The sequence below is a fragment of the Balaenoptera musculus genome, chromosome 19 (genome assembly GCF_009873245.2).
Source record: "Balaenoptera musculus isolate JJ_BM4_2016_0621 chromosome 19, mBalMus1.pri.v3, whole genome shotgun sequence".
Taxonomy (NCBI): Eukaryota; Metazoa; Chordata; class Mammalia; order Artiodactyla; family Balaenopteridae; genus Balaenoptera; species Balaenoptera musculus.
The window spans coordinates 60634427-60660567 of NC_045803.1; the positions used below are offsets into that span (position 1 = coordinate 60634427).

General features: G+C 55.8%; 3 protein-coding genes across 10 annotated transcripts in view; 2 read left to right on the top strand and 1 right to left on the bottom strand.

Moving 5' to 3' along the window:
* Positions 1-1243: 1243 nt before the first annotated feature.
* Positions 1244-17456, top strand: DEF8 (differentially expressed in FDCP 8 homolog). 8 transcript variants are annotated; one of them, XM_036834138.1, is made up of 12 exons: positions 1244-1327; positions 6704-6837; positions 7474-7571; positions 8940-9089; positions 10031-10172; positions 11400-11564; positions 12130-12257; positions 12424-12537; positions 13389-13469; positions 14050-14190; positions 14293-14402; positions 15519-17456. In XM_036834138.1, exons 2-12 carry the CDS (start codon positions 6714-6716, stop codon positions 15619-15621), a joined length of 1356 nt encoding a protein of 451 aa, XP_036690033.1. In that variant the 5' UTR covers positions 1244-1327; positions 6704-6713; the 3' UTR covers positions 15622-17456. The 8 variants fall into 8 exon arrangements, with proteins under 8 accessions (XP_036690033.1, XP_036690035.1, XP_036690037.1 ...); XM_036834140.1 differs by having other exon boundaries at positions 14302-14402; XM_036834142.1 differs by having other exon boundaries at positions 14101-14190.
* Positions 17457-18807: 1351 nt separating this feature from the next.
* Positions 18808-23414, bottom strand: CENPBD1 (CENPB DNA-binding domain containing 1). Its single transcript, XM_036834401.1, has one exon. The coding sequence runs from the start codon at positions 22813-22815 to the stop codon at positions 21181-21183; it is 1635 nt and encodes a 544-aa protein (XP_036690296.1). The 5' UTR covers positions 22816-23414; the 3' UTR covers positions 18808-21180.
* Positions 23415-23486: 72 nt separating this feature from the next.
* The window catches only part of LOC118885608 (AFG3-like protein 1), a 32095-nt gene continuing 29440 nt past the window's right edge, over positions 23487-26141 (top strand). The window contains 1 exon segment of the mRNA XM_036834413.1: positions 23487-23641. Within this exon segment, the coding sequence (XP_036690308.1) occupies positions 23522-23641 (120 nt within the window). The 5' untranslated portion in view covers positions 23487-23521.

Genomic DNA, 26141 nt, shown 5'->3' on the forward strand with positions numbered 1-26141 from the left:
CAAAGAAAATTAGGGGACTTCCCTGGTGGCGCAGTGGTTAAGAATCCACCTGCCAACGCAGGGGACACGGATTCGAGCCCTCGTCCGGGAGGATCCCACATGCCGCGGAGCAACTAAGCCCATGTGCCACAACTACTGAGCCTGCGCTCTAGAGCCCGCGAGCCACAACTACTGAGCCCACGTGCCACAACTACTGGAGGCCGCACGCCTAGAGCCCGTGCTCCACAACAAGAGAAGCCACCACAATGAGAAGCCCGCGCACCGCAACGAAGAGTAGCCCCCGCTCACCACAACTACAGAAAAGACCGCGCACAGCAACGAAGACCCAACGCAGCCAAAAATAAATAAATTAAAAAAAAAAGAAAATTAAATACCAACGTTTAAAAGAGTGTTTGGTTTCGACTTAAACCAGGACTTTTGTGATTATGGAAAATCTAGGCAATGCTGTCCCCTGCCTATACCATTGTCGATGGAAAATCAATCAGTCGATCTAAGGAAGAAATGGAAAATTTTATTCGAGCCAAATTTGAGGATTACAACCCAGGAAAACCATCTCAGTAAAGCTCCAAGGACTGTTCTGCCATTAGAAGTCAAGTCACAGTTATACAGGTTTTTTAAGACAGAGGGCTGGACATCAAATGACATATTATTGACAGTTTAAACAATCTAGATCTAAGCTCATCCTGGCCCCTTACAAGATCAGGAAGGAACCTTATCTTTTTCTAAAAATAGATTTTAAAATATTTATTTATTTATTTTGGCTGTGCCGGGTCTTTGCTGTGGCATGCGGACTCTTAGTTGAGACATGTGGGATCTAGTTCCCTGACCAGGGATGGAACAGGAGCCCCTTGCATTGGGAGCGCAGAGTCTTACCCACTGGTCTACCACGGAAATCCCGGAACCCTATCTTCTAAGCAGCTGTCCTGGATGCCAGGAGAATGTCGCTCTTTGTGGTTGAGCAGGCATTTCTGCCGATGGGGAGGTTTGATCGATGCATAAATGCAGATACAGCTGCACAGCGGGGAGAGAGGAGGCCAAAGGGCAGAGAAAATTTTTATGTTTAAAATTTTCTTGTCTTGCCATAAAACATGAATTTTATTTCACGCCAGCTTGAAGAGCTGGGATGAAGTGTCACCCATTTCCTGGAGCGGGAGGTGGAGGCCTCCGGGCCGGGGGCGGGACGCGCAGACGCCGCCTGTGCTGTGAGCCTCCGGGCCGCAGGAGGCAGCAGCGGGCGGGGCGGATACAGTGTATCGAGGGCGGCGGTGGATACGATGTAACGAGGCCGGCGGGGCGCACACAATGTAGCGAGGGCTGCGGCGGTCAGGTGAGCGGCGGAGCGGGCGCGGGCGGGGGTCTGGGTGGAGGAGACGGGGACGCTCGGGCCGCCGCGCCCCGGAGCTCGCAGAGCCCCCTCTCCCGACGCTGACCCCGGGGCGCAGGGCGCCAGGGACCCGCCCGAGGCCCCGGCCCGGGCGCAGAGCAGGATTCAGACCCGCGGGTCCTCACCAGGGCGCAGAGGGGTTTGGAGACTCAGCCGCCCCCACCCACTCGAGCAGGGTTCAGCGGGGAAGGCCGCCCCCCCCCCGGCAGATGACACTGTCACTGCTTCCAGCTGCCGACACTCGCTGTCTGCAGGATCCGTGAGGCCCGAGGGGTCGCTGTGGCTGTGCCGCCCTGCGCTGGGGCTGCACCACTCGGAGCCTCAGTTTCCTCATCTATGAAACGGGCGGGCGTGGTGGAAGAGACCTGCCCCTGTGCGGAGCCAGTTGGCGAGGGTCCCCAGAGTGTATGTTGTTGTTGTGGGTGAAGGTGGCGGAGGCCCGTTTGGGGGCGGCGTCTCCCGGACGCGGGGGCGGCTGCTGCTAAGCTTCAGCCGCAAACAGGCCTTCAAGGGACAGTAAATGCCCCTGCGCGGTCCTGGCGGGCCTCCTTCCCGGTGTGAGCAGTTAGGATGCACCTTCGGCCCTGCCCCCTCCGGGGAGAAGTCCAGGGGCCTCTGGTGGCAGCCGGGGTGATAGCAGGACCTCTTGGTGGCCGTGCCTCCCGGAGAACAGGAGAGGCTGGTTGGGGCACATCTGAGCTTCAGCCCCTGTTCCTCGGGGCCCTGAGAGGTCTTGGGCTTTGTTCTGAGCTTTCCTTTGATTGCAAAGCCGTGGAGTCCGCAGCCCCTGTGAGAGGAGGTCTCTGGAGGAGGGTAGACAGTGGAGTAGCGGGTTTCCTGCGTGCCTCTCAGTGCCCACCTTCCTGCGTGCTCCTCTCTGAGGCCAAGCCTGAATAACGGGTGCAGAGCTCTCTGGGGGGTGAACCTGGTGGGGTGGTGAGGGTTGCTGTCGCTTTCCTCAAAGTCAGCTGCCGCGCACTACATCTGCCAGGCCCCTGTGCTGGGACATCATCTGTCTGCCCTCGGCAGCTCCCCTCCCACACCCCCAAATACGATTCTCCAACTTGGCCGGAGAGAAACTGGGGCTGAGAGAAGTCAGGTGACCCCACTCATTCACTCACCTGCAGCCTCTCTGCCAGGCCTGAGACTGGCACTGCCCATAAAGGGGTTAATGAGAGATGCTTTTTCCAGGAGAGCCTGTAGCCCAAGGAGGGCTGCTGGGAAGAGTGGAGGTGTTCCTGCCTTTGAGCTCCTCCGGGCATATTTTATTTTATTTATTTATTTTTCTAGGTAGGGCCTGAGAACCTGTGCTTTTTATTTATTTATTTATTTAAATTGAAGTATAGTTGATTTACAACATTCTGTTAGTTTCTGGTGTACAGCAAAGTGATTCAGTTAAATAGGTAGATATAGATAGATATATTCTTCATATTCTTGCCGATTATGGTTTATTGCAGGATGTGGAATACAGTTCCCTGTGCTATACAGTAGGACCTTGTTGTTTATCCATCCTATATATAATAGTTTGCATCTGCTGACCCCAAACGCCGGATCCAACCCCCCACCCCCTCCCCCTTGGCAACCACAAGTCTGTTCTCTATGTCTGTGAGTCTGTTTCTGTTTCGTAGATAAGTTCATTTGTGTCATATTTTAGATTCCACATATAAGCGATATCATATGGTATTTGTCTTTCTCTTTCTGACTTATTTCACTGAGTATGATAATCTCTAGGTCCATCCATGTTGCTACAAATGGCATTATTTCATTCTTTTTTTTTTTTTTGGGATTTAAAAGTGATTTATTTCCAGTTCTTACTGACTTCATTTCTCACATACACTCTTTAAGAAATAAAGGACAAAGTAGGAAATTAAAGTACATTACTAAAGACACAGCAGTGTTTGCAACACACACCCATGTCATCACATCCTCTTGTTAAGTGCTGTGTGTTTCCCATGCTCAGGCCTCACCGGACAAATTCCGTTTGAGTCTAAAAAAGTAAAATATCACCCTGTGGTCTAATAGATGGGTGAAAAAAAAAAAAACTTTTGCAATTCCCTGGGGACAGGTCAGGGTTCTATACTGGTTGAGCCCCAGCATCCAGGCTGCACAGGTAAAGAGAGAAAAGGTGCGGTTGGGTGGGATGCCAGAAACCAGAGAGGTGAGGTGAAGGGATTACAGGAAATACCTCCTGAGGGAGGGAGTCTCCACTTTCAGACTCTTTTTTTTTTTTTTATTGGAGTAAAATTGCTTTACAATGTTGTGCTAGTTTCTCCTGTACAATGACGTGAATCAGCTATATGTATACCTATATCCCCTCGCTCTCGGACCTCCCTTCCACCTCCCCCCGCATCCCACCCATCTAGGTCGTCACAGAGCACCGAGCTGAGCTCCCTGTGCTATACAGCAGGTTCCCACTGGCTAGCTATTCTACACATGGCAGTGTATGTATGTCAAACCTAATCTCCCAATTCATCCTACCATTCTCTTCCCCTCCCCGTGTCCACACATCCATTCTGTATGTCTGCATCTCTATTCCTGCCCTACAAATAGGTTCATCTGTACCATTTTTCTAGGTTCCACATATATGCATTAATATACGATATTTGTTTTTCTCTTTCTGGCTTACTTCACTCTGTATGACAGACTCTAGGTCCATCCACATCTCTACAAATGACCCAATTTCATTCCTTTTAATGGCTGAGTAATATTCCATTATATATATGTACCACATCTTCTTTATCCATTCGTCTGTCAGTGGATATTTAGGTTGTTTCCATGTGTTGGCTACTGTGCATAGTGCTGCTGTGAACATAGGGGTGCGTGTGTCTTTTTGAATTATGGTTTCCTCCAGATATATGCCCAGGAGTGGGATTGCAGGATCATATGGCAACTCTATTTCTAGTTTTCTGAGGAACCTCCATACTGTTCACCATAGTGCCTCTGGCCATCTTTTAAAACGCTGGGAGGTTTCTGGGGAGAGACCCCTGGGGGTGGCTCCTGACCCTCGCAGTCTCTTGGGGTGGGGCTGATCGTCAAGTGACGTCAGGGACAGTTTGCTCTGCAGCGACTGTGGGTTACAGGTTTTACTGCCACGCACAAGTGCTTAATCCTCGCCGCCCCCACCCCGCCCCAGGAGGCAGGCATGCTCCCTTATTTATGGGCAAGAAAATGCTCATCACTGGGAGAGGCAGCATTAAATCAGGCCTGGCGTATTCTTAATAGTAACAGTGATAATGATAAGTTGCAGCTGGTGTTTATTTCTGGCCAAGGTAGTCAGAACTTTGTATTGACTAATTTAATCTTTAACCCTACACAGTGGGTACTATTATTATCCCCACTTGAAACATGAGAACTCAAAAGCACAGAAAGCTTTAGGCATTTGCCCAAGGTCGCACAGCTGGAGCTGACAGAGCTGGGATTTGAATAGGGCCAGTTTGTCTGCTGACCACAAGGCTGTTAGGGTGATCAGTCAGGATCTGTTTTGGCTGCAAGAGACAGAACTCCTCCTCCCAGTAACAGTAGTTTAAACAGAAGTTTATTTCTGTCTCACCTGAATGAAGCCTGGGGGTGAGCAGCTCAGGGCTTCCTCACCACTCCGGAAGAAGGGCTTAGTGAACATGGATCTCACTTGTTAGTGACAACTGGATCTCCCCTGCGCTCTGGGGGCTTCCTAGGGCACTGTGGCCCTTGCCATCTGGGGCGGTGCTGGGCATCAGGGCCTGACCACCCTGTGTGAGCTGCCCAGAGACATCAGGTCATAAGGGAGACCGTGACTTGGGCCCATGGCATCTGTGTCCTGCCCTGTTTTGACCTAGGGGCAGCTAGTCAATGGGTGCCAGGTTCTACCAGGCTGGAACTTCCAACCCACATCCCACTACAGAGACCAGAGAGGCAGGCGAGGTCCCAGGGGGTGTGTGAGAGTCCCTGCCCAGGTGCAGGGCAGCACTGGGTGGGGTGGGGTGGCCCTGGGCCATCCACTCTGGCTCAGTTCTCCTTTCATGGGCTGGAGGGCAGATAGGAGTCAGAGGATTGCCTTGTATAATAACAAATTATTTCAGACGGTAACCAGGTATAAGGAAAGCATAATCAACAACCATGCCCTTACTACAAAGCTTTAACAAACATCTGTCCAACTTCTGTGAACTCATTTGGCCCTGAAGCAGAGAGAGGCTAAGGGATGTGGACCCGCTAGTTAAGTGGGGGGACCTGGGAGGCAAACCCCAGCAAAGTCCCTTCTTCTGTCTCAGGAGCATCAGCCCCGTGTGTTCGCGGCTTGCTGAGCTCTGGGCAGGGGAAAGCAGTGCCAGGCTGTGAACCAGACACTTCCTGCCTGTTTCCTTGGAGCCCGAGGTGTGGGGCTGGGCATGGGCTCTGGCCACATGGGGCATCGGTGCAGTGCCAGCCTGGCCCACACGGTGACTACACAGCGTTCGTGGGCCCTCCCCATGGGGCACGGGGAGGTGGGCCCTGCCCAAGGCCACACTGCAGGTGGCAGAGCAGGCCTGAGCCCTGGTGTCAGCACTGACCCTTCTGCTGGGTGGTGGGGGGGGGCGGGGAGGGCGGGTTCTGGATGCTCTGACTGGAAAGGAGCACCTTGGGTCCAGGGCCAGAGGGAGGCACTGAGTCCCGGCAGGTGTGATTCTCGGGTCCAGGGCCAGAGGGAGTCACTGAGTCCCGGCAGGTGTGATTCTCGGGTCCAGGGCCAGAGGGAGGCACTGAGTCCCGGCAGGTGTGATCCTTGGGTCCAGGGCCAGAAGGGAAGAACTGGGTCCCGGCAGGTGTGATCCTCGGGTCCAGGGCCAGAGGGAGGCACTGAGTCCCAGCAGGTGTGATCCTCGGGTCCAGGGCCAGAGGGAGGCACTGAGTCCCGGCAGGTGTGATCCTCGGGTCCAGGGCCAGAGGGAGGCACTGAGTCCCGGCAGGTGTGATCCTGGGAGCAGCACAGCCTTGGCCCCTCGGTGGACAGGGAGGGCACGGCCCTCCCAGGGCAGGCGAGGCAGGTGGGATCCCAGGGGCCCGTGCTGGAGGTCTGACTGGGCGCGCCCCGCTGGCCCTCCTGCCCCATCAGCGGCTTGGACATCGCTGCTGTTTCTGCGGGGGCTCCAGCAGTGGGCGCCGGGGTGAGGGGGCTGAGCTGGTTTGGGGAGGGTCTGAAGGGGGAGGCCGTGGTGTGGGGGTGTTCGGCCCGGACCCTCCTGGGGAAGGGAGAGGGGCCAGGCCTCCCCTCCGAAGCCCCAGGCACTCAGAAAGGCGAGGGGACCGCGGCGAGCCCGGGAGCTGGACGCCCACCTCTGCCCCGCCCGGCCCGCCCGCCCGCAGGTGGGGTGCTATGGAACATGACGAGAAGCTCGCCCGGTTCCGGCAGGTCCACCTCAATCCTTTCAACAAGCAGCTCGGGCCCTGGCAGCATGAGCAGGGGGCTGGCAAGGAGGCCCTGGAGGTCGCTTCTGAAGGTGGGTGCTGGGGGCTGCTGTGCGGGTGGTCTGACCCCGTCACACCGGCGCCCCCTCTACAGGGTTCCTCCCGTGGACACGCGGGGGCCCCCCTCTTCTCTGCAGCACAGCCCGCTTTCCCCTGCTGCATCCCCTGGGGAATGAACACTCCCCCGGGCAGGGATGTGTGCCCATCTCATCACTGCTGTGTCCCAGGGCCCAGCACACACCGGGTGCTCACTTGGAGAACGCGTGGGGCGTGAACTCAGCGCCAAGATCTGGAGGGTGAGAGGTCAGCAGGATGTGAGCCCCGAGACTGCGGATGGAGCCAACGGGGTGCCGGGGGCCCCGGGGGCGTGTGTGCAGAGGTGGCCGGTGTCCACACGGGGTTTCACGTGTTCTGGTGTGTAGCGCTCCAGCAGCCTTTCTCGAGCCCGTAGATGTACACACGAGGCATGGGCCTTAGAAATCGGCATGTTTCCGTAATATTTACTGTTTTTGCACGGCACTCTCCTGTCTGCACAAGGATACGGGTGCCTTCGCAAATGCAAACAGGGCCGATGCCAGGGCAGGGCCCTGCTTCCCTCGCCTCCCGTGGGCTCCACGGCCTCCTCCTGGGGGTGGCAGGCTGACTCGTCTCTCTGCCGCCCTCCCCAGAGGCCCTGCCCGAGCTGCCCCCGGGAGAGCCAGAGTTCCGCTGTCCTGAGCGCGTGATGGATCTAGGCCTGTCTGAGGACCACTTCGCCCGCCCTGTGGTAAGGTTCAGGGTCTGCGGGCGGGGAGGGGGACAAGGTGAGCCCCCAAAGCACGAGGAGACGGCCATGGCCATCTCAGCAGGGGTTCCTGGGCCTGGAATCTGAGGCCCATGTGACACCTGGCTCCCACCCCCAAAACGTGTTTGCGGGCCTGTGGGGACGGGCTGGACCTGGGATTGGGAGCCTGGGCCGCTGTTCTCCTGAGCGCTGTTCCCTCCCCTCCGCACCCGGATCCTGTGAAGCAGATGTGAGAGTTAATTCCATCTGGGGTCCCAGGGAATCCTATAGTCACGCTGTAGGGTGAGGGAGAGGGCGGGAGAGGGGAAGACCCCTGCCCACACCCGCTGCCCGCTCAGCTAGGCAGGGCCACTCTTGTCTGTGCTATATTTTGTTCCATGGAAACCTTGCTGTTTCTTGTTTTGTTTGTTTGTTTGTTTTTTAATAAAAGGGCTCTAATAATTTTTTTTTAAAGTTTGAAAGTCTTCCCGTTTTATGCAAACTATCTCCAACTTTTGAGAGAAACGTTATAGTAACATTCAAATATGATTTTTTAAAAATTCACCTGGAGACCCCAGTTCTCTTCTGCTATTCATTTTTGTTGTTCATGTGGCCTTTAAGCTTTACGCTTTGCTGGTACAGATACCTATTTCATTTATGTGTGTTGCGTCTTTATTATAACATTTCTGAGCCCCTCCTGTGGGCCACACACTGGTTTCCCAGAGAGGTGGCACCTCCTCTTTGCCTGGAGGCTCAGTGTACTGGGGGGAGGAGCATGGCTTCTGAGAGCAGTGACACTCCTTTCCTGGGGCAAGGTCAGCCCCAGCTCTGAGACCTGGCCCGTCTCCCTGCCCCTGAGTCTAGGGGCTTTGCTGGGCCCCGCCCCCGGTCCACCTGTGAGGTGCTGGGGCCAGGGGCGGGCGGGTGCCCGGGGTGTCTCTGAGCTTGGTGACCGAACCAGAGGCCACTTCCTCTCCTTGTTGACAGACGAGTGTCATTTCCCTGCTTTCATCCAAGAGGAAGTTCTGTAGAAGTAAGCGAAATAGCATAGCCAGAAAAGCAATTGGATTTCTAAAAGAGGGAAGTTGTGTTTTGAGAAACATCCTGGATTAGGCCTCCAGAGGCCCGTGGGTGGACAGGTCCAGAGGGGGCAGGTGGTGTCGGGGGGCTCCTGCCTCTGCCGCCCGGCTTCCCGGGTCCTGAGCAAGTCCTCGGCCACCTGGGCCACCTGGGTCACCTGGGCCAGCAGGGCCAGGGAGGTCTTCTCTGGGCGCAGCTGCCTATGAGGCTGGGCCTGGCCAAAAAGGAGAGCACGTGGGGGGCATCTGTCATTGTCCCCAAACCCGCCACCTCCCACCTCCGCCCGAGCAGGGCCTGTTCCTGGCCTCCGACATCCAGCAGCTGCGGCAGGCCATCCAGGAGTGCAAGCAGGTGATCTTGGAGCTGCCGGAGCACTCGGAGAAGCAGAAGGACGCCGTGGTGAGGCTCATCCACCTCCGGCTGAAGCTCCAGGAGCTGAAGGTGGGTGCCGGCCGCCCCCCACCAGGCAGCTGGAGCTGGGCTGGGGCGCGCACGTCCGGAGGCCGGGCCGCCTCTGGGGCCGAGGGGCTGAGGTTCCACCCTCCGCACCTGACTGGCTGAAGCTACCCGGGCAGGCGGGAGGGAGAGATGGGCCCTCACCCCAGGCGCAGCCTATTTCTCTGCTAGTGTGATGTGATCGCAGTCTCCTGGGTCATGTGTCCACCCACTGGGGCAAGTGGGTGAGTTAATCCCACCTTGAACCACATGACCCAGAGCAGGGGGTGCTTTGCCGAAGGTGACAACAGAAGGGCTCGTGGATCCTGGAAGCCAAACACCACAGGGGTCCATCATGTAGCCCTTGAGTCTGTGCCCTGTTTGGCTGGGGCCCCTCCGCATCCCTGCGCTGGTTCCTGAGTCCCTGGGAATATAGAAAGTGGAATGTTCCTTAGAATATAGGTAAGGCTATGGCACGAGCTAAGACACCCCAAAATACAGTGGCTGAAAGGAATTGGTTGTGTAGTTTTACTCGTGTGGAAATGCTGTAGGTGGCCCAGGGCCCATCTGGCAGCTCTTGGTGTTGGAGACCCCAGGTCCTCCTTTTCTGGTGCTCTGCCACTCCCTGGCAAGTCCACGACAGCCCCCCACTGCCTCTGGGTCTGCACCCAACCGGCAAAAGCAATGTGGGAAGGGCAGCGAAGGCCCTTTCACTCCTGCTCACGTGCTCTGGGGGCAGCACCTAGGTACCAAGGTAGTCTGTAATCTGGGTGGTCCCGGCCTGACCAATCACTGTGTTCTATTGTAAGGGAAGGGCTGCGGCACTGGGGTAAATTTCACAACCTCTGCTACACGTGGTACCTGGGAGACGTCGTCAAGGGGCTCATGTGACGGGAAAAGAGCTGCCGCCTGGCTCACCTGTGACCCCTCCCTGGCCCCCTCCCCAGGACCCCAATGAGGATGAGCCCAACATCCGAGTCCTTCTTGAGCACCGCTTCTACAAGGAGAAGAGCAAGAGTGTGAAGCAAACCTGTGACAAGTGTCGCACCGTCATCTGGGGGCTCATTCAGACCTGGTACACCTGCACAGGTGGGGCAAGACCAGACTGCTCCTTCTGGCCTGGCACTCCAGGCCCCAGGGGAGGGGGAACTCTCTGCTGTGTTTTCGGTATTTACTGAACCCTGCGGCGTGGGGGTGGGGGGGATGGGAGGTACAGCAAGGGATGAAAGACCCAGATACCTGCCTTCACCAGGCTCACATCCACTACCACGCGTGGCTATGCAAATTTCAATTAATTAAAGTAAATAGCTAGTTCCTCAGTTGTACCATGCACATTCCAAGTACGCGATAGCCACATGAGGCTGGTGGTCACCCGTTGGACAGTGCAGACAGGACGTTTCCATCACTGCAGAAAATTCCATTGGAGGTGCTGTTGTGGATGAAAAATCAAATAAGTAAATGAAATGGTATGTTAGACATACAGTGAAAAAGAATAAGGAAAGGGACTGGCCTGTGTTGGGGAGGGGGATGGGTGCTATGTTAGGGTGAAATGAAAAGGCATCATGTGACATTTAATAAAAATCTTGGAGGTTGGGGGCAAACCAGGAGTATATCTAGGAAGGAACATTTCTGCAGGGGAGCTGTCTGTGCAAAGGCCCTGTGGTCAGTGTGTGTCCACTGTCTTCGAGGAGGAGCAGAGAGCAGTGTGGCTGGAGCACTGTGTCTGGGAGGGGGCGTGGCAGAGGTGGGCTCAGAGGTGGCTAGAGCCTTTTGCGTAAGCGCACTGGGGCTACAGGTGAGTGCAGGACGTACTTAGGTTTTAACTCGGGCTGCTGAGCTGAGCGTGGCCTGAAGGAGGGAAAGGGATGGCCTGTGACCAGGGTGGGGCGTTCGCATGAGAAGGGGCCAAGTGCAGCCCTAGCGGAAGGACTGGGGTGACGTCTCAGTAGGTGGAAAGATGGAGGCATGGAAACCTGAGCTGGGAAGACCGGGGCGGGGCTGGTCAGGAAGAGCTGGATCCCACTTAGACAGCTTGGGTTTGAGCCCTTTAGGCACCCAGATGGGAATGGCAGGTAGGTCCCTGGCCCTTTGAGTATGGAGTTGGGGGGGAAAGGTCTGCATGTACCTTCAGGGCAAGACTTGGGTGGGGACTGAAGGGACCTCTGACATTTGGGAACCTGCAGTGGTGCCTGGAGAGGCTCTTGCGTTGGTCTGGGAATCGGAGTAGAGGCCCCTGGGGGTCCCAGCAGCTGAAGGTCAGCCTGGGCCGCAGGGTGCCCACCCTTCTAAGAGGCACGTTGTCGGGCCCCCAACCAGGGTGTTATTACCGCTGTCACAGCAAGTGTTTGAACCTCATCTCCAAGCCCTGCGTGCGGTCCAAAGTCAGCCACCAGGCCGAGTATGAGCTGAACATCTGCCCCGAGGCAGGGCTGGACAGCCAGGACTACCGCTGTGCTGAGTGCCGGGCGCCCATCTCTCTGCGTGAGTGCCGCGGGGAGAGCAGGGCACGGGGCCGAGGGGAGCGGCCTGGGCCAGGAGCCCTGCCAACAGCTGTATGAGAAGCTTGGGTGCGTGCAATGGCTAAGGGTAGCGTGACTCCGGTGGAGCGAGTCCTGCTCCTTTCCTGGGGAAGCGACAAGGGGCTGCTACGGGTGCCTTTTCACTTCGCACCCGGGCAGAGTGAGGTTGCAACGTGGGTCCCCTAGGAGTCCCTGCAGGGCTGGGCTGCCCTCAGCCTCCCACGTGTGGCCCCACTGTCACAGGAAACCCCCCTCGATGGGGAAATCCCGCAACAGTCACTCACAGGCTGTGTACCAGGCCTTCTTCCTAGAAATCTACTGCCTCTGGCAGTCGCCTGGCGGGAGTCCTACTATTGTCCCATTTTACTGGTGAGAAACAGGGAAGCAGGGTGGCCTAGAAGACGATGAGTCGGGTGTGGAGGGTGGAACCCTTGGCCCCGCTGGTTCTCGTCCTGTGTGCCGTGGGCGCAGCTGGGGGAGGGACCTCGCAGGTCTCCCAGACTTTGTAACGCTCTCCCTCTCCACAGGGGGTGTGCCCAGCGAGGCCCGGCAGTGCGACTACACCGGCCAGTACTACTGCAGCCACTGCCACTGGAACGACCTGGCTGTCATCCCAGCGCGGGTGGTGCACAACTGGGACTTCGAGCCGCGCAAGGTGGGCGGGGAGCGCAGCGAGGTGGAGCGAGGGGCACGGCCCTGGGGTACAGCCCTCGCCGGCTGGGGATTGGGTGGGGAGGGGGCGTGGCCTGGGGGAGAGGCGGGGCTCAGGGTGGGGGCTTGGGGGCGGGGCGCCGGAGGTGCCGCCTTCCCGCCCCCGGCAGGTGTCCCGCGGCAGCATGCGCTACCTGGCGCTGATGGTGTCGAGGCCCGTGCTCCGGCTCCGGGAGATCAACCCTCTGCTGTTCAACTACGTGGAGGAGCTGGTGGAGATCCGGGTGAGGCTGGGGAGGGGACGGGCGTGGGGCGACTCTGCTCCCCCCGGGGTGTGGTGGAGCGAAGAGATGCCGCCTGCTTAGCTGGGCCCCGCCCCTGTCCTTTAAGTTAAAGTCGCTAAAGCAACCGTCCAGCCACAATATGAAATACAACGCAAGGATCAGAGGCAATTTGAATTTTTCTAGTAGCCACATTAGAAAATAAGAAGCAGGTGCAGTTCATTTCAGTGATGTAGTTTATCTAACCCAACCTATTGGTGTACATTATGGAGATACACTGCACTGTTTCTCTTTCATGCACTAGTTTGCGTCCCAGTGTGTATTCTCCACTTAACCACGTCTGTGTGCTCAGGTGCTGGACGCGGCTGGGGGCCACTCTCTTTGCCACTCAGCAGGAGGCCGGGGTGGGGCACGGGCAGGTGAGGGCGCCTCAGGCTGGTGCTGAGAGGGGTGGGGCTTGAAGGGGAGCGGGCTGAGGCACAGCAGGCTGAGCTGCCGAGATCCCGGGCTGAGGAGGGGTTTGACTGGTCAGTCTCCATCGATGGAGGCAAGCTCAGATGCGCCCGAGGTGTGTGTGCACGTGTGGAGCTGGGCTCGGGGGAGAGACTGCGGACCAAGGAACCTCAGGATCCTGCCTGGCCGGGACGCTGTGGCTCGAACTTGAGCTTGGCTGGAGCGCTCAGATCTGGGGCTGTGCTGGGGGACGGGAGGGTACCTCCATTCCCTACTGACCCAGAGGGTAAGATGACATAACTTCCTACACAGCCAGAGCAGGGCCAGCCCCGCCCCCACAGACACACCAGGCGCAGCCCCTGCCCCCGCCAGGGATGCCCACCTGCCCCTCTTGTCCACAGAAGCTGCGCCAGGATATCTTGCTCATGAAGCCGTATTTCATCACCTGCAGGGAGGCCATGGCAGCACGCCTGCTCCTGCAGGTCAGCCCACCTGCCCCGGGGGGTGGGGGGAAGGGGATCTGTCGGGGAGGGTGGGTGGGAAACAGACCAGGGCCGTGAGGGGATGACTTGATACCTTGTGTGTGTTGTGCTGTTAGCAGAAGGTCTCCACACTGTCCCCGGGAACACTAGGTCTGCCGTAAGCAAACAGGCATTGTACCCACAAAAACGTTCTCTGATTCCATCCACGTGGGAAGCGCTGAGAGGAGCGGGTCTCATCCTGCAGCCTTCATGGGAGTCTCCATGGAGTGGGCCAGGCACGGCCAGCCCAGGAAGGGTTGACCACAAAACACTTTTCAAGGCTCACCTGTTTATTTCTTCTACAAATACTCACTGGGTGCCTGCCGCAGGCAGACAGTGTGTGGGTCCTGGGGGGCAGGGAGCAGGGCAGTGCCCTTCGGGTTGGGCAGACGAGAAAAGCAGGAAGCAGCGCGTGTCGGGGGGCGGCGAGGTGTGTGGACAAGATAAAGTGGGGAAGGGGGCCCAGCTGCTGGCGAGCCGGGGTGTGGGCAGTGCGAGGGCCCTGGCCCGCCACCAGGGGTCACGGTGGCTGGGCCCGCAGCTCCAGGACCGGCAGCACTTTGTGGAGAACGACGAGATGTACTCCGTGCAGGACCTGCTGGACGCACACACGGGCCGCCTGGGCTGCTCGCTGGCGGAGACCCACACGCTGTTTGCCAAGCACATCAAGCTGGACTGCGAGGTGGGCCCCCCCGCGGGCCAGGTGGGGAGGGCGGGAGGGGGGCTCTGGCGGACGTGCCTCCCACCCTGGGAGCGGGCACTGACCATCCCGCCTCGCCGCCAGCGGTGCCAGGCCAAGGGCTTTGTGTGTGAGCTCTGCAGAGAGGGTGACGTGCTCTTCCCCTTCGACAGCCACACGTCAGTGTGCGCGGACTGCTCCGCCGTCTTCCACAGGTTGGTGCTCGAGACCCTGACCCCCGACCCCAACGCCGACCCCCGCCCCCCCGCCGATAGACACGGGGAGAGGGAGGGAGGGAGACACTGGGGCTTGATCTTTGCCGCCTGGTTTCAGATCCCTTTGCCTTGATCCTGAGATGTAGACTTAGACCCTGATGGTGAGACTCAGCTGAAGTTCCGCTGGGAAGAAGCCCCCGTGGGCTGGGGAGGGGTGCGCAGCCCAGACCCCGCGGGTGCGCACGTATCCGGCTGGCTTCCCTCCTCCACCGGGACTGAGGTTTAGCTGAGGTCAGAGCTTCCTAAACTTCTTAGCTCTTGTGATTTTTTTTCAAACATTCCCTAGGCCACAAGAAATACCTAACATTTTTGTTTATTAAGTACTTAGGTTCAAACAACTTAAGCATTTATGTCCTAAAGACTTGCGGGTGTTTGGAAGAGTGATACACATAAATCGGAAGAAAGATATTTGGATTCGTTAAGCACAGTTACCAATAGGCGTGCGCCTGCTGGGCCCACACAGCTTCTCACACTGGGCTCAGATGGGACCCCACCACCCCTGTTTCAGTCCACACTGGTTTTTCCTGGCACTTGATGTTCCTCAGAGCCACCGCCGACCTCACAGGTCTGCAGAGCTGGGATTGCGGTTGCAGTGACTATAGCAGAAGCTGTTGTTAAAACCGTGAGCTCCCTCGAGCTAGCAGTTTGCGTGGTGTCTGTCCTGTCAAACACTGCTACGCCCCCTTCAAACATTTAAACTGCCGTGGGGACCGTGTGCACCTCCACAGAGCCCTGAGTGGGGGCTCTGCATGGCGGTGGGGACAGGTCGGGGGTCACTGAGCTCTGAGCAGAACCCTCCCCGTCAGAGGGTGACAGGCAATAGGTGTGGAGCCATTAGGAGGGGCCCGCACAGAGGGACAGGACAGCGGGCCTGGCAGGCACGCCTGGGTGCAGCCCTCTGCACTGACCCTTTGGGAGAAACTCCGCTTCAGTTTCCCCGTCCGTCTGGAGGGATACTGGGACCTGACTTAAGGAGCTTGTGAAGCCTCGGTGGTAGAAGTCTACATGCAGAGAGCTGTGCCCCTTCCCGGGCTGACCCTGTCTCCCCGCCCCCAGGGACTGCTACTACGACAATTCCACCACGTGCCCTAGGTGTGCCCGCCTCACCTTGCGGAAGCAGTCACTCTTCCAGGAGCCTGGTCCAGACGTGGACGCCTAGAGCTACGGAACCCCTCGTGGGCCTGTCTGGGGCCCGCCCTGCCGGTCGTTGCCAAAGTCAAGGTGTTTCTTGTGCTCTGGAGACCCTAGGCTACAGCCCCTGGACCTCTCCCCAGCACCTCGGGGATGATGGTAAGCGCTGGGGGATGACTGGCCTCGTGGGGCACCACAAGGACCATCATCCCCTAGCGCTTACTGGGACTTGGGGCAGCCACGCCTGGCTGTTTTCCGGCTGCTGTGTGGGCCAGAATGTGCACCCCCTCCCCGAACTGCAGAGCTGTAAGGGGAGGGGAGTGGGGGAGGGATTCTTCTCATCTCCCCTTGGCCAAGAGCCCCCCACACCCTTGGGGCCAAGGCTGCTGGGCCTGGGCCACCCTGGAAATCCTGGAGGGCTTCCGGGGAGTGGCCGACAAGACTGAGGAGACCAGCTGCACACACTCAGCCTTGGCCTGGGTTTTATCTGCGGTGGATGCTTTGGGTTCTACGTGGAGGCTCCCTCCCCCGGCCCCTTGTCTCTCTGGGGACCTCTGGTTGTCCCTGGCTGGGGCTGTCCATAACTATCTCCCAAGGGCCCTGCCCCTGCCTCCTCCCAGGGTTCTCTCTCTGGGTCCTCCTCTGGAGGGCCAGTCCAAGGGTTACTGGCTTTTTCTACACAGCGTGGAAGGACGGGGCCATCTAGCTGTCACCTCTGGGGGGACCGGCCGCCGCCCCTGCCTTGGCCCAGCCCAGCTTACGCTGGTGCTCCAAGCTGGGGGGGCTGGGGGTCCCGCCCAAAGAGGCTGCCCTGCTTCCGGGTATGGAGCAGGGACTGTGCCCCCGGGGGAGGTCAGGGTTAGGTGAGAGGGCTGGTGACAGTAGGCCCAGGACCCAGTGTGCCGAGGAGCTGCATCCTGCCACCACGGTGCCTGCCTGTAGAGGCCTCGGAGACCCCGACCGGGGGCCTTCCGTTTGGGGGCCTGAGGTCAGGCACCAGAAATCTTTGCTCCAGCAGAGGGAGCCCGGGATGCAGGACTGACCCCCAGCTATCCAGTGGGGGAGCTGCGTTTGCGGGGACCCTTGGGAGACCCTGCCGTCCAGGGGAAGGCCCGTGGGAAGAGGACGTCTCAGGACACGGCTGCGCAGTTCTTCCTGCCTTCCTCCCCGCCCTGAACTGTGCTCGACTATTGACGCACAGGCGGTGGGCGGTGGGCAGGGGATACAGCCAGCTGGGCGTCCATCACCTTTGACTGGCAAGCCCAAGCAGAGGCTCGGCCAGCAGAAAGGCCAGCTTACCTAGCTGTTGGGCCGACGCGGGCGGTGGGTAAAGACAGCGCCACCCCCTGCTCACCCCTCTGCACCCCAGGGAAGCCCTGTCCGGTGGCTTTAGGCGACCCCCTCCGTCTGTGCTGAGCACAGTGGGAGGCTGGCCCCCATCGGGACCCCTTTCTTCTCGGGGTTGAGCGGGGGTTAAAGGCTAAATGCCCTCCTGCTACACCCCAGATCTGCACACGTCTCACCGCAGCGTCGCATTTCTGTCATAGGGATGTTGGCTATCCCCGAATTCACCGTGTAATCAGCACATCATTCCAGCTACAATGACTGTGTCCACAGGAAACGTTAGTGGACTGCCATTTGTTGGGCAAAGTTGGCTTTGTTTTTTTTAAACTACCCCCATTACCTCTGCCCCATCTCTCCCTTCTGGATGACAAATTCTTTAAACAGAATCATGTGTGGGTCTTTCTGAGTCCACCTCATGGTAGCAAGAACCCACCAAGGAACCAGTTAGCATGGGCAGGCCCTCCCAGGAGAGCTATGTAATGGGCTGCAGCCCCTGTCTCACTAAATCTGTGTTCTCCAGACCGTGGTGTGTGTGCTGAACTGGGGACAGGGCAGGGTTTGCTTGACATACGAATCAAACACAGGTTTAGTCACAGCCCACAGCCCTCCCCATCCAACGGGGTCGACTGTAATCTGGGCATCGTGCCTAGGCCTCAGTGTGCTGACCCCTCTAAGAGGCACTAAAACACATCCCTGGTGGGGCTGTTTGGGTGCCAGGAGGCACCGGGCACAGCCTGGCACACGGAGAATGCTCAGTGAGTAGAAGCTCCGTCTTCTCTGCATAACCCTCCCGGTGGAAAGACTGTCTCGTTACCGCACCGTAAGTAGTGCACGTCCCAGGTGTAGCTCCTGGGAGCCTCTCGCGTCTTCACAAGCTGGACCCACTGACAGGGCCCTTGGACTTCAGGAGAGCCCTACACCCCCTCCCAAATTACATTCAAAGCTCTGTGTATGTACATTTCTCTAGAGATATGAGCCCTGGTTTTGACCAGGATCTCAAAGAAAACATCAGGAATGTGCTTGAGAAGGTGCCTTTATCCAGCTGCATCCAGACAGGCTGGTAGACAGCAGCCCTATGGCCGAGGAGACCTGAGAGCTCGAAGGGGGCACAGGCAGAGGGTGGGGGAAAGGCGTGTGAGGGGGTCCGTGGGCCTGGTGCTGGCACCCCCAGCTTCAAACAGCTAAGGCTGCACGTGGGCATCAGAGGACGCGGCCTCCAACCACCCCCTTCAGGTATGAAAGAGTACTTTCTTTTAACCTTTTAATTTTGACAAATTTAGGTTTACAGAAGTGTTGCAGAAACACTCCCAGGTGCCCATCTCCTGGATTCCATAAATGTTAACATCTTGCCCCATTTGCTTCATCCTTTCTCCACACTCTTGTGAACCATCTGGCAGTTAAGTTGCCCCTTTGCCTCTAAGTAACTCGTGTGTTACTCCCAAACAAGGACGTTGCCTTACACGGCTGCAGTGCGGTCATAACATCAGGAGTTGACATTGATTTGGGACCATAAAACCTACAACAAACCGTATTCACATTTTGCCATTCAGTTGCCATGTCGTTTTACCCTTTAATCTGGAAGGGTTCATGACACTGACATTGAAAAGCACAGGCTAGGGACGTCCCTGGTGGCGCAGTGGTTAAGAGTCTGCCTGCCAATGCAGGGGACATGGGTTTGAGCCCTGGTTCGGGAAGCTCCCACATGCCACGGAGCAACGAAGCCCGTGCGCCACAACTACTGAGCCTGTGCTCTAGAGCCCGTGAGCCACAAGTACTGAGCCTGCGAGCCACAACTGCTGCTACTGTGGCAGCAGAACAACTGAAGCCTGTGTGCGTAGAGCCCCTGCTCTGCAACAAGAGAAGCCACCGCAATGAGAAGCCCGCGCACGGCAAGGAAGAGGAGCCTCCGCTCGCCACTAGAAAAAGCCTGCGTGCAGTGACAAAGACCCAACGCAGCCAAATAAATAAATTAAAAAAAAAAAAAAAGCACTGGCTAATTATTCTGAAGACTTTCCTCCAGTGTGGGTTTTTCTGATTGGATTTGGGCTTTGCACTTTTGGTGGGATTTTCACAGAAGTGATGCTGTGTCTGTAGTGGGTCATCTGTCCTACTCCTGGAGATGCTTTGGTCCCCCTGTCTCCTGTGTCCTTTTGACACGTTCCTGGCATTCTTTAGGCACTTGCTTCCTTTCCACTATAGCAAGGTGTTCCAGGCTTATTCTGTAATTTCCCCAGTCCCAGCCCTGGAACCAGTCATGTTTCTGAGGAGCCCCAGAACCTTCTGGTGGAGCATGGCACTCAGGAAACAAGATGTGGTCGTTGGTTACGCTCATGGCTGGGGTAGGAAATAGTACCCCATGTCCATTTCCTTATTGGTCTATAAACATATTAAAAACCATGAGTTTACACTGATACTTCCAATTTCAAAACAACACAAGAGTCATTCTTTCCCTTTTTCATATTTGCAATTCCCTTGCTTGACAGTGAGAAACCCGGCTCCATTATCCATAATATACTTATTTGCTCCATCCTAGAGTACACACAGAGCACCTTCGGCATTGCTCACCTATGTTGGTGAAAAACAAGGCTACTAACAAGCATTCAATATTTGTTTAGATTCTTTTTTGTCTCTAGTCTGAGGGCATATAGTCAAAATAAGGTGTTTAAAATTTACTTGGGTGTTTCTCCCCCTTCGTTGTGGATATGCAATTCATGCGCAATATGGTTCCGTTCATATACTCCACTGTTTTATTTCCCTACCCTTGTTTACTTTCGTTTGTGCAATATATTAACATGGTTCCCCAACCAGAACTTCCCAAAAGGTACGAAAGTTACATCTCCCCACAACCCCCATAACCAATCTCTTTAGTCTCCGATTTCTCCTTCCTGTGTTTCTTTTCGTACAAGATACGTGTGTATTTTATTTCCCTTTCTTTCTTCCACAAAAGGTAGCACACTCTACTCTTGCATGTTGCTTTTTTTCAATTAATAATATATCCTGGAAACCACTCCGCATCAGCTGAGTTCTTCCTTATTCTACTATTATGATAGCTATCATCATTTACAACTGTCTTACATTCCACCGTGTGGAAGCGCCATTTTATATTTGACTATTTCACTTGAGACTCTTCAGGCTGTTCCGTAGCTTTTGCAGTTACAAACAAGGCTGCAACAAATAATCCGTGCACATATATTTTCTTTTGTTGTCAGTATATTTTTAGGGTATAATCCTGAAAGTGGGATGGCTAAATCAAAAGAAATGTATGTTTTATTAGTGTTCAATGCCCCTCGGTAAGGGATGTGCAAACCTGCACTCTCACCAGCAGCGAATGAGGGTGCCAGTAACGCCACAGCCACACCAAGAGAATGTGCAGTCACATTTTTTGATTACTGCCCATCTGAATGATGAGAAATGGTATCTGTGTAGCTTTCATTTGCATTTCTCGAGTGAGGTCAAGCTTATGTTTCAAGATCCAATTTACTCATTTATGAATTCTATCTTTTGCCCACTTTTCTATTGGGTTTTTGGTATTCTCAATCTTTAACAGTCCTTCACATATCAGGGATATTAGCCCATTATCTGTGAGAAATTTTCTTCCAGTGTGTCATTTGCCTTTGACCTTGTTTGTAGTGTTTTATCCTCATAGAAAAGTTTCGTTTTACCTTTTCATATGGTTAAACTGATTAATCTTAAATCTCCTCTGGATTTTGAGTCCCAGAAAATCTTCCCCAACACCCATGTCAAAGACATTCATCCATGTGTTTTGTAGTACTTGTATGGTTTCAATTTTTACATTTAGATCCCTCATCGGTTTGTTTATTCTTGTGTATGCTGTGAGTTATGAATTAACTATCTTTTGCCAAATTTTAACCAGCTGTCCTGCACTATTAAAAAAAAAAAAAAAGCCTACCTGTATCTATTTCTGGACTTTCTGTTGTATTCTACAAGTCTGAATTACCTCCCTGATTCAGTCACAGATGTTTTATAGTGTGTTTTAATGTCTACCAGGGCTAGTCTCCTCGTAGTTTGTTTTAAATAACTTTTCCTGGATCTTCTTTCATTCAATCTTCTTAAAGCACATATTTAAGTAAAATTTTAATGCCAAAATTGATGCTCTTAAGTGTCAAAATGAAAATACCAGAAGCAGGGTTTCCAGGGATGTTAAACACCTGAAAGCAGAGGCTTGGCTGGGCCTCACCCAGGAGGTCACCCTGTTGCATCTGGTCACGCACCCTGAGGTCGCCTAGGAGAGCTGCTTTGAGCGCCGCTCCTTCTCACTGTACAGGTCCCTGTAGCAGCTTATTGCGTCGTTGATTGCTCTCGAAACTTTCAGGTTCCACGCATCATCAGGGCTGTTACTGGTAAGGACCTGCAAGCCGGCCTCGAAATGCGAGAAGGCTGCTGACAGCTCCCGTGTGGTTAGTTGGCGCAGGGCAGGTGCAGCCTCTTCACCTGCCTCCTCCTCCTCTCCTGCCGGCTCCTGCTCCAGCCGCACCAGCTCCTCATTTGAGAGACCCTCCTCGTGGGACAGCAGCAGCTGGTCCACGTCAGCTTCTCCCACCTCTCCGAGCGCCACACTCTTGGCAAGGGTCACGATATTCTGTTGAAGCTGGGCAATGTTGTCTGTTTGGGAAACACTCTGGAACTGAACACACTCGGGCCAAATCTTCTTCCACACGCCGTTCATTGTTGCTGGCCTGAGCTCCTCCCAAGCTATTGCAATGTTGTCCACAGCATCCATGATGCTGTACTTTCTCCAAAACTCCCTGATCTCAGCTGTATCGTCCCCATCTGTTGCTTCTAGGATGTGCTCAAAAGTCCTTCTCAGGTAATGAGCTTTGAAGGTAGAGGCCACACCTTGACCCATGGGCTGGATCGAGTCAGCTGTATTGTCATGAAGATATTCCACTCTTACATTATCAGACAGATCGCTCAAATTTACTGGGTGGCATGGTGCGTTGTCTAAGATGAGCAGTGCTTTGTTGGTGAGATTATTTTGGGCACAGTATTTTTCAATGGCAGGGCAAAAAAAGTATGTGAACCACTCATGAAAGATGCTCCTGGTTGCCCAGGCCTTTTTATTTGAGCGCCAAATCACAGGCAAATTGGGCTTGGAGTACCCCTCCAGAGCCTTGGGGTTTTCTGAGTGGTACACCAATAAGGGCTTCAACTTAAAGTCCCCAGCTGCATTGCCGCCAAGAAGCAGCATCAAGCGATCTTTGGATGATTTAAACCCGGGCTCAGCTTTCTCTTCTACCGAAATAAACGTTCTTTCAGGCATTCTTTTCCAATAAAGCCCTGTCTCATCTACATTAAAAACTTGCTGGGGGGTGTACTCACCTTCTTGGATGATGCTTTTCAGGACTTCTGGATATACATCCTCCTTGCCAGGAGCCGTGCTGTTCATCTTGAAGTGGGGCAAACAGTGGCGTTCCTTGAATCTCACAAACCACCCTTTACTTGCACTAAACTTTGCTGTTTGCGAGCTTTCCCCTTGTTCACGCTGTAAGTCATCAAACAAACTCTTAGCCTTCTCCTGAATAACGGCGACGCTCAGGGGCACGTTTCGCTGGCTCTGGTCTTCAAGCCACACACGCAACAACCGCTCCATGGTCTCCATGACTGCACTTCGGTGGCGAGTCAACCGGGAGGCTCTCAACGGAGTAGCTATTTGTGAACTCGCTTTGATTTTTTCTTTGTTATCTCGGATTGTCGCCACTGTAGAGACAGCAAGGCCTAAGGCCTTTGCGACCTGGCTGAGCTTTTCACCCACTTCAAACCGTCTTAACACTTCTAATTTCACGTCGAGGGTAATTGCTTTCCGTTCCCTTTTGGCACTCGGGATGGCCGTCGCATTTCGGGGCCTTTTCCCAGGCATCTTTGCCTCCGGAATGTACTAAAAGAACAGCAGTCCCAGGTGCGAGAAAGCCTGTGGTTATTCTATGCCCCCTTGCAGAACTTGGGGAAGAGAAAGTGGGCCTTCGAGGAGGCGCAGGCTGCCGTCCCTGGGGACGTGGAAGGGTCAGCACAGGCCGGCCCACGACACTGTCCAGGGCGGCCAGCGTGGGCCTCCGGCGTCGATCAGAGCGTCCACATCCCTGGACAGCACGCGTGGGTTTCCGTGATGCAGAAACAACTCCGTGAGCGGCAGTAGGCTGCACAGCACACGCAGCCCCAGTGCTATGCTTCCTGCCGGAACCGGTTCCCAGCGCGGCGCCGGGACCACCAGGAGCCCGCGGGCTGGGCCTGGCGGGGCGGCGTTCGCTCTTGTGAGCCGCTTCCCATGGAGGACCCCGGAAATACCTGTCCTTGGGGACGCCGGATTTAAAATAAATCTAAAGGCGCTGGCTGTCCCCTCAGCACCTCGCCCGCGTCGGTCACCGCGGGCCAGGGCGGCGCGCAGGTTGAGATCCGAGTCAGGCCGTAGAGTAGACACCTAAGGAGAGGTCCCCGCGTCGTCGCCTTGGCCTCACCGCGCATGCGTCCGGCACCCGGAGGTCGGCTGGGGGTGTGGCGCCCTATGACCTATTCACCGCTGCACTGGGCGTGCGCGCGCCCGAGCGGCGCGAGGTCGGGGTCGGGGGATGTCGCAGTGGCTGGTGGTGGCGGCCGGGCCGCTCGCCGTGCTGTGGCGATGCGGCGGTGGCCCACGAAGCGGCAGGACGGCCGGGGCAGGCGTGAGGGCCCTCGGAACCGCCCAGCAGGTGAGCGGGGAGGCGTTGCCCGGCGGTTCCGGGCGGCGGGGGCGGGGGCTGCGCTCGACGCCGCGGTGACGTCATCCAGCTGCGCCGGCCGCGCGCGGGGACCGGGTGTGAGAACCGGGGCACCGAAAAGCGGGGGTGCGGCGGCGGCTACCACATCCCCCGGCCAGCGCGGGGGAGCGGGGCGCGGGAACCGGGTGCGGGAACCCGGGCACCGAGAGGCGGAGGCGTGGCGGCGGCGATCACACCCCCGGCCGGCTGGCCCCGGGGCTCCAGCCCATCCCCGCGGCTGAGCAGGCTGACGCTCGCCCGAACCGGTCTCCGTCTGTCCTCGGAGCCCCCGCCCTTTTCTTCGAAAGTTCCCGCTGCCTCCCAGCGCCCTGCCCACTGCCCGCGCGTCCTTATTCCAGTCTCCCAAGAGCCGCGTGGAGCGAATTGCGTTCAGGCCTCTCTCCGCTGCGAACCTACCGTGTCATCTCGGGCGCTCGCTCCGACCGCGAGGTGGTTTCCTCCTGGGCTCTGCGGTGATATGACTTCTGCACTATCTCGCAGGGTTGCTCTCTGTTATGATGACGGACGTGAAAGAGTTTTGTCAAGTCTTATGTGGTTTTTATTCGAGCAACATTCGTCGAGTCCAGTTCTGCCACTCTAATCGTAGCTAACATTTTTTGAGGGCTTCCGTGTTAAGGGCTTTACAGGGACGGTCTCCTTTAAGTCTTATACCCGTCCTGTAGGTAGGAGCTGCTCTAACTCTGTTTTAGAGGAGAGGAAACGTAAGGCCACAGCTGGTCAGCATCTGCGCTTTTAGATACTCCTGTACTGTACGCCTTCCCCTGGGTTAGATACTCTGAAATACACCATATTTTAAGGTTTGTTTTTGTACATCCCAGGGAGCAGTGATCACATTGAATTCTTTTCTGAGGGACTAATGTGGAGCCTCGGATTTTGATCGGAGAAAGTTATCTTGGTTTTAAGACAGTATTGAAAGACGGAGAAGGGTTCCATGGGTTCATTTTCTCTCCTGTCTTCAGGAGTGAACTTTTCTCTCTCATCTCTGTTCATTTTGGAGCTGGTGCACGTCAGTTTCAGGTTGTTTCCGGTAATATCAGTGAAAGCAGAGCCTTTCACCTGTGGCCACGTGGCAGCTCAGTATTGCAGGGGGCTGTGCTAGTTGTTAACCGGGTGGAAGGCAGTCATTGATGGGGTGCAGCGCAGGTGTGTCATGAATTCCATGGACCTCAGTGGTTTTAGTTATGAAGGGAGGAAGTTGGATGATCTTTGTGTTCCTTCCCAGACTGAGCTGTCCTGTTCATCTGTGGAGTCTGCTAGCCAGGGCATGTCACAGGGAACGGGACAGGCAAGGGCTTTGCCCCGTGAGCTGCTCTCCTTTGAGGGCTTGGTGACTTGTAGTCTGAGGGGGGCATGTGAAGGCTGGAGATGAAGTAGCAGACTGCTTTATAGTTAAAAGATGTGCCCATTTAACTATAGTCAGCACTCCTCAAGGGGAAGCTTATGTTCTGGAAGTTTCTATGAGTTATTTTTTCATTCAGTGAGCTTCCTACATCGTTCCTGCCACACAAGACAACAAATGTGTAGGTAGCATGTTAGGCGGTTATATGAGGTATGAAAGAAGAGGAAGCAGAACAAAGGAAGTAGGAAACGAAGAGAAGGGGTGGAGGAGGATAAATGCCACGTTATCTTAGGTGGGGTAATCGACTTCTGAAGGAAGTGAGGATTGAGCTGGAGCTGCCGGCCTATTCACAAGCGCCTGGTGGGGCTGCACCTGTGTGCATCTGAGACACAGACCAGGGTCACCTGATTTGTGATCTTACAAAGAAAGGACAGTGGTGCTTTGCTTGTTAAAGGGAGACTGTGGTGTGCACAGCTTCACGTGTTGGCTTTGCATATCCAAACACCAAGAATGGATGGTAGACCCCTGTCTTTGAGAGCTGCATCTGACCTAATGTGGTCCCCTAACCAAATCAGAAAAAGACTAAATTATAAATTAAAATAAAGGAATTGGATATTTTCTCAAGTTTCGGGGACCTGAAGATCATACTTTGTCCTTCTAGGGTTGGAGGCTGCCTGACAGCGAGACTGGACGCCAGAATCCTCGCCACACACCTCCGGCTCCCAGTTGCCTTGCCTCAGGTGCTCACCAGCCCCTCTGAACTTCTGCGTTCCCACCCCGCAGGGGGATGGCAGCACCTGCTTCCTCAGGGTGGGCACTGGGGAGCAGAGGAGGGGACCGAAGCGCCTGGCACCCAACCAGGGCCCAGGACCACCACCTTCTGTGCGCCTTTGCCTAAACTTCCCCTCACAGTGACAGCCTTTGCGACATCAGGTTCTGGTCCCCTTGTGCACGGTGACCTGCTGCAGTGGGGAGGTGGCATTCATGGTGCACAGGCTCCAGGAGCCTCAGCACTGGTAACCGCCATGTCTCCTTCCTGAGCTTCCCTGTTTGGAGTTTTCCCTGATTTTAGTACCTTTCTCATAGCTTACC